At 38.2% G+C, this 11,423-nt stretch overlaps 1 protein-coding gene across 1 annotated transcript; it reads left to right on the top strand.

Annotated features, from left to right (window-relative positions):
• Positions 1-714: 714 nt before the first annotated feature.
• On the top strand, positions 715-10,591 carry LOC103705424 (TCP-1/cpn60 chaperonin family protein). Its single transcript, XM_039122501.2, has 11 exons — positions 715-884; positions 1,022-1,078; positions 2,187-2,252; positions 2,336-2,447; positions 2,984-3,112; positions 4,245-4,316; positions 4,701-4,816; positions 5,086-5,162; positions 8,560-9,045; positions 9,796-10,111; positions 10,198-10,591. Exons 1-11 carry the CDS (start codon positions 879-881, stop codon positions 10,342-10,344), a joined length of 1,584 nt encoding a protein of 527 aa, XP_038978429.1. The 5' UTR covers positions 715-878; the 3' UTR covers positions 10,345-10,591.
• Positions 10,592-11,423: the final 832 nt, after the last annotated feature.

Here is an 11,423-nt window from a genome sequence, read left to right as displayed (position 1 = left end):
TCGCACGTATATGCTAAAAATACGTCGAGAACAAACAGAACAACCGGCCCATCACCTTGTTACATGCTACAATGTTCCGGCCCGAACCAAGTGGCGGAAAAATAAATAAATAATAAAATCCTTCGTGAAAGTTCGAATGGTCTGATGAGCTACCTTCACCGGCCAAAGGTACGATGCGCCGCGAAACGAGCAAGTGCTCCGAGACCTGTTCGGGTCGTGTTAGGTTTTTTTTTTTGCCTTTTTTTTTTTTTTTCTTTTCTTTGTACAACTGCAACTCACACAAGACAAGATGAATATGAGTGCAGCTAACAAAACTAAAAAAAAAAAAAAAAAGGCACAAAAGTTCGGAGATACGTGATTTTTCTAAATAAAGCCTCCGAATTGATAAGTCGCAAAAAAGACAACTCAATCAGCAATACTATTTATTATTCTACAAATATGTCTAGTTTGATAAAAGCCGCACTCTCTTCAGAAATGTCGTAAATGGCCTTCCGCTAGCAGCATATCTCTAACTCTGGATTCATTCAATCACCATAGCCTAATGAGTGCCTTCACTGTAGATGCCTTCGCTCATCAAATCATGCGGGCCGGGTTCGGTCTAACCCCTTCACTAGGCTATATGGTTCGACCGGTCGAACCGCCAGGGCGGTCCGAGTCACCGGTTGGAACCACCGACCGACTAGAGAATGATGAGTGCGGTAACCTTACCGAGAGAGGAGAGTATTCCATCTCTTTTTGGTTCGATCGACTTCTCGAACTTCGTTAGGGTTTTGGGTCTCGAGAGAGCGAAGAACGAGTGTGCGTGCTCTCCTTCTCTTCTCTCCATTTCCACTCCCTTTTTTTTTCTTCTCAGACTTTATCTCGTCAGATCTTCTCCAATGGCGGTACTTTTTTTCTTTCATTCTATTTCTTTCCTTATTTTTTTCCTTTCAGTTCTTTCTTTCCCTCATTAAACGCGCGCTCTCTCTTGTTATCTCGTTGTTTGGATTGTCTTTTTCTCTTTTTTTTCTCTCGATTTTAGGTGGAACGGCTGCTTAAAGATGAAGCCACCGAAGAGAAGGGAGATCGGGCCAGAATGGTATGCCTCTTGTCGTTCTACTTTCGATCTAGATCATTATATATTTTGATGAAGTGAATGCAAGAATATCACGATAGTGGATAGGTTAAGTAATCTATTTTTTCCTCCCGCTTGTTGTTGATTTTTTTTTTTTGTTTATTCTTGGTCTATTCTATTTCTATCATATTTTGTACCGAAAAACTCTTTCTTTAATCAACCGCAGTGATGTGAGAATAAGAAGTCGTGAGAATCCCTGGAGGGGAACAAGATTCAGGGAGTGGAAGCGTGTAGTGAGATTAGATTTGATTATTTATTTCATTTTCTATCCTGATAAATGGATTTTTTTAAAATAAAAATGACACTTTTCTCCTGGTAATCATGGTCCGAAATGCTCGAACTATTGGAAATAATATTCGGAAGTATGATTGGTTGATAACAGCTGAGGTTATACACTGCAAATTTGTCTTCAACCACCATTTAGTATCTCGTGGGTATGGGTCGTTTCACCTGTTGAAGCCATCTTCACGACCACTTTATAGGGGTTAACTGCCAATTAAGAAACAGAGTGATACGAATAACGTTTAGTGTATCTTAAGCTCTCCAAACTCATAAAACCTTCGATGACACATACATGCTTTTTTTAACCCTTTTTTTCATTTTTTTTGAGAAATAAAATTAAGTACCTATATGATGGATAAGACTCAGATGAATCATGTCGATGAGACTGATTTTAGCAGATTGTATAGTTTATGTTGAAGGTTTGGGATGTATCCTTATTATGGTTTTCAGAAGTATATATGAGTAGCTAGATCTACTTGCTTGTTTATATTACATAAGAAGCTATAGCAACCAGATTCATCAAATGTACAAGGCCATCATACAATTCAGGTGGACTACGTAACAAGTTCTCCACAATATTTCACAAACATATATTTTCACTATGGGATATTTAAATTGTATGTATTTAGAGCTTCTATAGACCAATTATTTTGCTGTAATTCCCCTCACTCTGCCCCCTCCTCGCGGAATCACAAAGATTTCCTTGTGAAGACCTTTATCAGATCTTTTGTATCTCCATTGCTGACTTCTTCTACTGTTGCAACATTTGATAATTGCCTTTCTCGTGCAGGCATCATTTGTGGGTGCCATGGCAATTGCTGATGTGGTCAAGACCACTCTAGGGCCAAAAGGAATGGTATGTGCATCTTCAAACTTTAGCCACCATATTCATATTTGTTCAATCAATTTAACCTTCATATGTGCGCATTTGATATGCAGGACAAGATCTTGCAGTCAACTGGCAGAGGACGCACTGTTACTGTTACCAATGATGGGGCTACTATCTTGAAATCACTTCATATAGACAACCCAGCTGCTAAGGTACTAGTTGGTATCCTTTGCTTTGCCTTCCTGGTTATTAAATTGGATGTATACTTATTGTTATATGCAGGAGCGGCCCAATATATTTGGGGGCCTAAGGTCGTTTTGTCTTTGAGGCCTTCCCTACGGTGGGCCGACCTAAAGCGAATTCAAAGGAGGCTTTTTTTTCTCCATTTTGTCTTGAAGGCATTTCCTGCGGTGGGCCTTCTTTGGGCCGGGGCCTTAGGCGACCGCCTCAGTTGCCTAAGGGTTGGGCCGGCCCTGGTTATAGGGCCAATTTAGATTGTTATTCTTCATTTCCTTTTCCTCAACTTGTTAAAGTCTAAGTAACTGATTGCAAAATCTTTCTCTGATGAGGAAAATTTCTAAATAACTGATTTCAAATCTTTCTCTAATGAGGGTTTATCTCTTTTTTGTTAAACACCTGGTGTAAATAATTAGCATTCCTTATTTCCCTAATAAAAAAACTGTATTCACATGGAATTATGTTTGCCCTCGAGAAACTAGTAGAGGGAGAATTGAGTTCTTCCTCAATTTAAGAATCAGATATCTCAAAAGTTCAAGATGATGAGGTTGGTGATGGGACAACTTCTGTTGTTGTTTTGGCCGGAGAGCTTTTGAGGGAAGCAGAAAAAATGGTCAATGCAAAGATCCATCCCATGACTATCATTGCAGGTCTGTCTCAAGCTACTGTACTTTTCTCTTTCTCAGTAATTTATCATTAAAGCATTGTTGGATGTCTTGCTTCTAAATATTTGTGTGTAAAATTGATTTTGATTAGCATATTATCCTTTTTGCTGGACTTTTTATCCAGGCATGCTTGAATTTTTATTAGCATATTCTTGATTTTTTTTTTTAAAAAAATGGAATTGGCTTTTCAGGCTTTTTGGCAGATTATATTTTCCTTCTTTTGATGAATGTGGAATTATAATTGCTGCAAGTCATTTCACCTGATGTTAGTATTATTCTGTTATATGGTCTTATCTATCTTTTTAAATTAAAAATGATCCATCTGTTCCTTTATTTTGCAGTTTTTTGTGGCTGTTTTATTTTAGATAACTTGTCCTATCAATTTGTTCAGTGGGTCTTTGATATGGGACTCATGGAAGGAAAAAAGAGGAATGATTTCAGAGAACTATCATATTGAATGTTTTGACGTTTTATTGTTTAATAGGAAGCATCACATTGAGCAATAACAGAACAGCTTATGGTGAATGTGGCAGTTAAGGGTGAAAATTCAAAGGAGATTTTGTTAAAATTATCATGATCGAGCATAATGACAAATGAACAGTAAGCGAGGTTGACTAGATATTAATCAGAGGGGGAAACAGACTAAAAGTAGGATCTATGATGTTTTACTTAATAGGTTGTGCCCAAAGGTGTGGGAATAAAGCACAACCATAATGGACTGATAGGGAGTGGGGCTGAAACTTTGGACCCAAGGGGCATAAACCTCAACAGGATGCACAATTAAAAATATAAAACTTAGATTGCCCTTGTCTTGCATTGTAACTCTAGACTTTACAAGATAAACTCCGAGTCAAATCTGTCAGATTGGTGTCTTTGTGCAAGTTATTTAAGTTATAAAATTGATAGTTCAGTCATCAAAGTGTTTCTGTTCCACTATCTCCCTTCTCTCTTTGTATTTGGCTAGAACAATTTCTGGACCTTTTCTTATAGTATCGTAGCATAACATCTCCATATTGCTTCACATTGTCCATATTCTAAATTCTAATTGTTGATGCCAAGAAGCATTTTAGCTTCTTGCATTTTGGTCATTTCTAATTTTATCTATCTGATCTGATAGGTTACCGAATGGCTGCTGAGTGTGCACGTAATGCTTTATTGCAGAAGGCCATGGACAACAAGCAGGATCCAGGTATTGACTAATGTGAAGAAATCATAGGCCATTCTTTTGTTCAATATTGTCATTTTGCACATCATAAATGGGGCTTTATTAAACTACCATAAACTTGGGATCCATGTATTGACCAATGCAAAGAAATCATAGGCCATTCTTTGTTAGATATTGCCATTCTGCTCATCTTTGATCAGCTTGATTAAGTTCTGTAAACTTGTCATAGCATCACCTTTTAGGTTTACCATCACCCAGGTAACAGATTTACTGCAAAAATGTGCAAATTCATACGTGTATATACTTACCCTGTACCTCTTATGGTAAGAAAGAGAAGGGATTCCATTTAGTCTTCCTTTCCTAGTTCTGCACATAATTGACATATGCTATACTTATTTGGTAATGCAGAGAAATTCACGTCAGATCTAATGAACATTGCAATGACAACACTGAGTTCAAAAATACTCTCCCAGGACAAGGAACATTTTGCTAAGCTTGCAGTGGATGCTGTTGTGAGGCTTAAGGTATCACATTTCTTTATTAATCTTTTATGCATCATAAAACTTGCTTTTTTATTTGCAACGTGTTAGTGCATTAACCTTACTGGCGATTGCTTGTGATTTTCTATAATTTACATCAGTAGTTTGATTGTGATGCTACACTTTCTTATCAGCATGTTACAACTTCCTTTTCAGAGATTGTGTCATCAATGTTCCTAGAAATTACTTGAGATGTTACTACATGTTTTGAGCTAATTCTTTTCTGACTTATGTATATTTCTTGTTGATGGCAGGGAAGCACAAACTTAGATTCTATTCAAATTATTAAAAAAGCTGGAGGATCTCTGAAGGATTCATTTTTAGATGAAGGGTAGGGATTTTACCATTTTAAACAAATATTAGCATGTAATGCAAGGCATCATCACATGGTATATGCTAGTTCTTTGATCAGTTACTGATTGTTGCATTCACCTTTTGCAACTTGTGTTTTTTGTCATACTGCATATGCTTCCCTCGGTTTTTGATTATCAACACCATCATCTGCCTTTTGAATCTGTAAAACAATCATATGATACATGATAGCTAATTTTTACGTGTATCTTCTCTCTGGTGAAGATTTATGTGGCAAGGCAAGTCTTTTCTCTACATTTTAATCCTGTCATTATGCTGGTTTTCCTGTCTGTTCACCTAGGTTTTGTTAGTTAACGTCTGATTTTTTTCCTGGCATAGAGGAGCTTTCTTATAAGATAGCTTTTGTACCAACTACCAAGTAATTGTATTTGAGTGTTTTGACTCCACTTTTTATTTTATTCTCGACTTAGTGGAAGATCTTGTGCATGCATTACCATATCTTGGTCTAATGTGCTTTGAGACGTGTCATCTTTTTTTATATAAAAAGTGTGCATGGACATACTGAAGCAGTTGGTCATTTTTGTATCAAAAAGTCATGGGCATAGTGTGGTTGGCGCACCAGTTCATTGATGCTGCCCCTCAGTGGTTGGGCTGCTGATAGATTTGACAATGTTAAATAAAATTCTTTTTATGAACAGCAAATAGTAGCACATAAAGATGTGCCTCGTATGTAAAAGAGAAGGTAAGAAGGTGGAATGTAGGAGGATTAGAAGTTGATAAACAAGATAGACAAGAATTGAGAGGAAAAAACCTCTGCCCGATTCACTCAAAACAGCCGATAGAACAATGCTTGCTAACAATTAAAGGACTCTCAGCTTACCTATAATGAACATAGAACTAGTACATAGTTTGTCTCAATAACAAACTTAAGACTCTAACTAATGTAATTTCATAGAGACTTTAAGTCTTAATCAATATAAAACTCCATTTCCTTAAACTGCTCATTTTCTTCAAGGAAAAAAATCTAGGGCTTTCCAAAAATTTTACCAATATTTCTATTGAACTCTGCATAGAAAGACAAAAAGATCTTTTCATGACGCAACTGCAATGACTCAAGATCTTTCCATAGCCTAACATAGTTGCAATATAAGACCTTGTAAACAATAGTCCAACTCAAAATAGGATTAAAAAAACACCAGAAATATAGCCCTGAAAGCCACTATGGAAATTGCAAGGGAATATGAATGACATAACTCGAAAAGACTGGTTCTATGCAAGTATGAGCAGAAGGTTAACTAAAGGGATTCAAAAAAAAATGTAAGTTAGGGCCTAAATAGGACTGTCAACGGGTCTAGTTGGCTTGAGCGGCCCGAAGACCTTGCTTAAACAAACTGGGGCTTAGGCTCAAGGTTGTTGCACGGATGCCTGTTTGGGCCTGAAGTTGGAGGGGGCTTTTTTTTTCTCCTTTTGGGACTAGATTTTGCTGATTTTTCAGCTAAAGAGATCTGGATTGGTTTTGCCCCTCCTAAAATTTTACCCATAGTCAGGTTAGTCCTTGGTAGGGTTCATCGACTTGGTACTGGAGGTCATATCGGTCGGTGACCGGTTCGGTATGGGTCCGAATCCTGTTATTCTTGGGCGCATAGAGAATAGAGGAGGGCGAGAGGGAGAAAAGGAGAGAGGAGGAGAGAGAGAGGGAAGAAGGATGGGGAGGGTTGAGGGAAACCCAAACCCTAACCCTAGCAGAGTGAGAGAGAGAGGGAGGGCGAGCGAGTGAGGGAAGGAGGAAGGGGGAGGGCCAAGGGAAGCCTTAATCCTAACCCTAGTGGAGAGAGAGGGAGGATTGGAGGAACTTACCGGAAACCCTCAAACGTGAGGAGGGGGGAACCCATTGCAATTGGGCAGGTGGGCGTGCCAGGGAGGGGGTGGGTAACCATAAATCAGCCCTGTCTCAAAATCATAGGCTGAACCGTGCCGGTCCCTGATCGATCTGGTCTGGTACATCCGGAATCGGCTGGTTCGGCATGGTTTGGTTATCCTTGGTTCTTGGTCTATGTCCTTTGTGCTTGATTCAGGCCCAGTAGCGCAAAGCCTGATCTTTATTTTTCAGGCTTGCTTTGGCCTAGTTGTGGCCCGGTTCATTGATAGCCCTAGGCCTGACTATCCAAGCCTTCTTGTTATCATGTTTTGCTGGGGCTAATGAGTGCTTGATTTTCTAAGCTGATTTGGGTCAACCATGGACTACAAGATGTTGCAGGGTTTTTTGATTTATGTAGTTTAACACGGGCTGTTATCCAACAAGGGTCGATGCAAGTGTGCAAGGCTGGTGCATGAGTACCTGATCAAATGAAGATTTTTCTATTGCACATGACGGTTCCTTTTAAGGCTATCAAGTTTGTGATGATGTCTTTAAAGAATAAAGTTCCTTTTAAGGCTATCATTGTTTTTAATGATGTTTATAAAGAATAAAGTTTTGTTGATGGGATAAACTTCTAGGATTGGTAGTAGGAACCTTCCATTTAGGGTGGCACACTCTCTTCTGTATGTCCTAGGTGACTTGTCCTGGCACCCTCTGTGTTTTCTTATGATGTTTTCTTGAAAGACCAACTCCCCTATGTCCACACCAAAGCCAGTTCCAGTAACTAAGCAACATCTTGAATTTGCTATCTTTTATTGTCATTTACCTTTGCTCTTATCTTTATATATGGAAAGTTCTAGACCTATAAGATACTTTGACTTTTATTAAAGTTCACCTTACTATGGTAAGCCATGATATGTACCAGATATGGGGCAGCAGGTACTGCAATATGGTTGGTTTTTAAACCTTGGTTGAATGATCTAGACATGATGGTTTTTAGATAGTCTGTAAAATGTTTCATATATTGGGTTCTTGTTATGCTATCATCTATACATCACAGACTACAATTTTTTTTTAATAATTCATTTAATTCACTACGAAATGTATTTCTTGAGCTACTAGTGTAAAAATATATTGCACATGTGTCACATCAGTCTTCAGGTATAATTTCGAGGTAAGAGTGTGATTTTTTTTTTGTGTGTGTGTGTGTGTGTGTGTGTGTGTGTGGATAGGAGTAAACCTAGTAATTTTTTCCAGCATATTTACAGCCCATGGCATCAGCCATTACAATCATAGCAAAATCAGTATTAGGAATATCAGTCCAAAGGAAATCATCGATGCTATCAGTAGCACTACTATCCAAGGGAGTGAGTGGTTGAACTCAACATTATTTTATGTTTTGAACTCAACATATGTTCCCAACTAGTTTGGGATTAAGGCATAGTTGAGTTGAGTTGGTCTTTACCTATGTTGATGCCTTTTTATAATCTTTCGTTTTGTTCGAAAAGGGTACAGCACTACTTGCTCCGTATCGATAATATGCTGTTGTATCGTACAGGTTTATTCTTGACAAGAAGATAGGCATTGGCCAACCCAAACGCATTGAAAATGCAAAGATCTTGGTTGCAAACACTGCTATGGACACTGACAAAGTCAAGATCTATGGGGCCCGAGTTCGTGTTGATTCGATGGCGAGAGTTGCAGAGATTGAGGGGGCTGAAAAGGAGAAAATGAGGGAAAAAGTGCAAAAGATCATAGCTCATGGCATTAACTGCTTTGTCAACCGACAGCTTATATATAACTTCCCTGAGGAACTCTTTGCAGATGCAGGAATACTTGCCATTGAACATGCTGATTTCGATGGGATTGAGAGGCTAGCACTGGTGACTGGTGGTGAAATTGCATCAACTTTTGATAATCCGGAGTCTGTTAAGCTTGGTCATTGCAAGCTCATTGAGGAGATAATGATTGGCGAGGACAAGTTAATTCATTTTTCTGGGGTTGCCATGGGTCAGGCATGTACCATAGTCTTAAGGGGGGCAAGGTACGGCCTTTTTTCAATTGATATCTAACATTAATTTAAATTTTCTTGTCAAATTTTACTGTGGAATCACTTCCTTTTAGGCCTTTTTGAATATCTACCCAGCTTGTCTATTGGATATCCTTTACATGGTTGATGGTGAGAAGACATTAGTGGTCATGAGAAATGAATTCTTCCAATCGGGGAAATCTTGGTTAGTTCAATCCAGAAAAATTGAGACATTAGAAACGACTTTTTAGAAGAAATCTGACATCTCTAAGCATTCGGAATGTCTGATTTGGGACTTGCCAACTGCAACAATCTCTTCTCTTTATTATTACTCGTGGTTGGCCTTTTGAGGATTTATCCAATTGTCAGCCTTTTTGGGCATCCAAGCAGGCCCTTCAGTATCCCTAACATTAATTATCTGGACATAATCATTTTGAAGTTTGATTTAGGTTTTCTCCCTACCATTCTATTTCCGTTGCATAATCCCTATAGATCCCATAATTCCCATGTTCAGCTATTACATGTCCACCCAAATTGATGAGAAAATGCCTAGTATTCTTGTTCATGGTTCTAATTTTTTGATATGGATGTGCCACCTAGCATCTGCTTCTTAGTCCCAATGAAATAAGTGATTAGATAGGCCATTTGAATACAATAGATAAGTTTTTTTTTTACGTTTTTTTTTGAAGAGCAAAACTTTTATGCACAGTATCTATGATACTGCAAGGCGTTGATATTCATAGGATGTTCATTTTCTGTACTTAGTTCCCATGTATTGGATGAAGCGGAAAGATCCTTGCACGATGCCTTGTGTGTGCTTTCTCAGACTGTGAACGACAGCCGAGTTTTGCTTGGTGGTGGATGGCCGGAGATGGTGATGGCAAAAGAGGTAGATGAACTCGCCCGAAAGACTCCTGGGAAGAAGGCTCATGCCATTGAAGCTTTCTCAAGGGCACTCCAGGCCATACCAACCATCATAGCCGACAATGCTGGCTTGGATAGTGCTGAGCTTATCTCGCAGCTTCGTGCAGAACATCACAAGGAGAGAACCAATGCTGGAATTGACGTCATTACCGGCGGCGTAAGTGAAATGAAGTCCATCTCTAATTCTTTAGAAACTAGAATTGCATTTATTTTGCTTATTGTGAATCTTAATTTCTGGTACAGGTGGGTGACATGGAGAAACTGGGGATATCAGAGTCCTTCAAAGTTAAGCAAGCTGTGCTGTTATCTGCCACCGAGGCATCTGAGATGATCTTAAGGGTTGATGAGATCATAACTTGTGCTCCACGGAGGAGAGAGGATAGAATGTAATTTTTTTCTTTTTCCAAATTGACCATGGGAATCTTTTCTTATTGTTTGGAGATGAATTCAGTGTGGTGTGTTTTTTGAAACGGTGCGCATAACTTTCTGATTTGTAAGGCGCTGATCTTTGATATCAGAACTGTAACTGAAGACTGTAGAGCTTTACGATTTTGTATGGGATATATGCTGATGTTAGCTCTTGTGCTTGATCAGCTTTTAAGTTGCTCCAATTGATTGACTGACTTATTTTGGATCCTATGTTGGGTGAAACAGGTGATAATATTGTCCCAGTTATCTTTTAGATCTTGGTTGTTTGTTATGTGAACTTGTAATCTAATTAGTGTAATCATGATTGGCAGGTTTGAGTTTAGTCTAGATGAATGAAACATGCATAAACTAACCGGCTGTAATGATTTTGTGAGTGGTTGGTAGATGCACCACTTCCACAGCTTTCAAAGGCTGAAAGTCGAGCATATATGGCTTGTAAAATGATTAGTCACTTGTTTGCATATCTGCTACCGGAACAACTTGATATTCTTGGTTTACTGACACCTCGTTGTTAGAGTGGAGTAGGCCTGTTGATGGCATTCATGATCAAGTGGATTTTCTAATACCTTACAAGAATTTCCTCTTTTTCTCTTTTTGAAATTAATTAATATATTAAATCAAAAATGTAATCAACAAAAAAAAAGATTAGTTGAAGGATAATTTTACAAGATGGTTATACAAACAAAGCATTTTATAGCACAATATGTTGGATAATTAGAAAACAATATGTGCACATCATATTAGTATGGCCAATGTTAGAATGGTTATATAATAGTATAACAAAATATAGAAAAAAAATAAAATTATTCGGAAAAAAATAGAGGTATAATTAATTAAGGATAAATTGAGAGAAGAATGATATGAGGAAATGTTTTTGATACATATAGAACTCTTTCAGAAAGTATAGTTCTAAACAAGATGGAGGAAATGAATCCATGGAGGAAACTAGTTTGAGGTTAATGTGTAGTTGAGTACATAGTCCTACAGGAAGAACACACTGGTGGTGTATCAATTTGGTCTACACGGTCCTCAGCTTTGCT

The sequence above is a fragment of the Phoenix dactylifera genome, chromosome 2 (assembly GCF_051530095.1).
Source record: "Phoenix dactylifera cultivar Ajwa chromosome 2, Ajwa_hap1_PhDact_Kaust_v1.1, whole genome shotgun sequence".
In the NCBI taxonomy this organism is placed as follows: domain Eukaryota; kingdom Viridiplantae; phylum Streptophyta; class Magnoliopsida; order Arecales; family Arecaceae; genus Phoenix; species Phoenix dactylifera.
This window is presented reverse-complemented; position numbering and strand designations above follow the sequence as displayed.

Excerpts from the sequence above, each read along its gene's own strand:
- LOC103705424 (XM_039122501.2), top strand. Across the intron at positions 2,253-2,335 it reads CTCTAGGGCCAAAAGGAATG|GACAAGATCTTGCAGTCAAC; the intron begins GTATGTGCATCT and ends TTTGATATGCAG. Across the intron at positions 4,317-4,700 it reads GGACAACAAGCAGGATCCAG|AGAAATTCACGTCAGATCTA; the intron begins GTATTGACTAAT and ends TTGGTAATGCAG.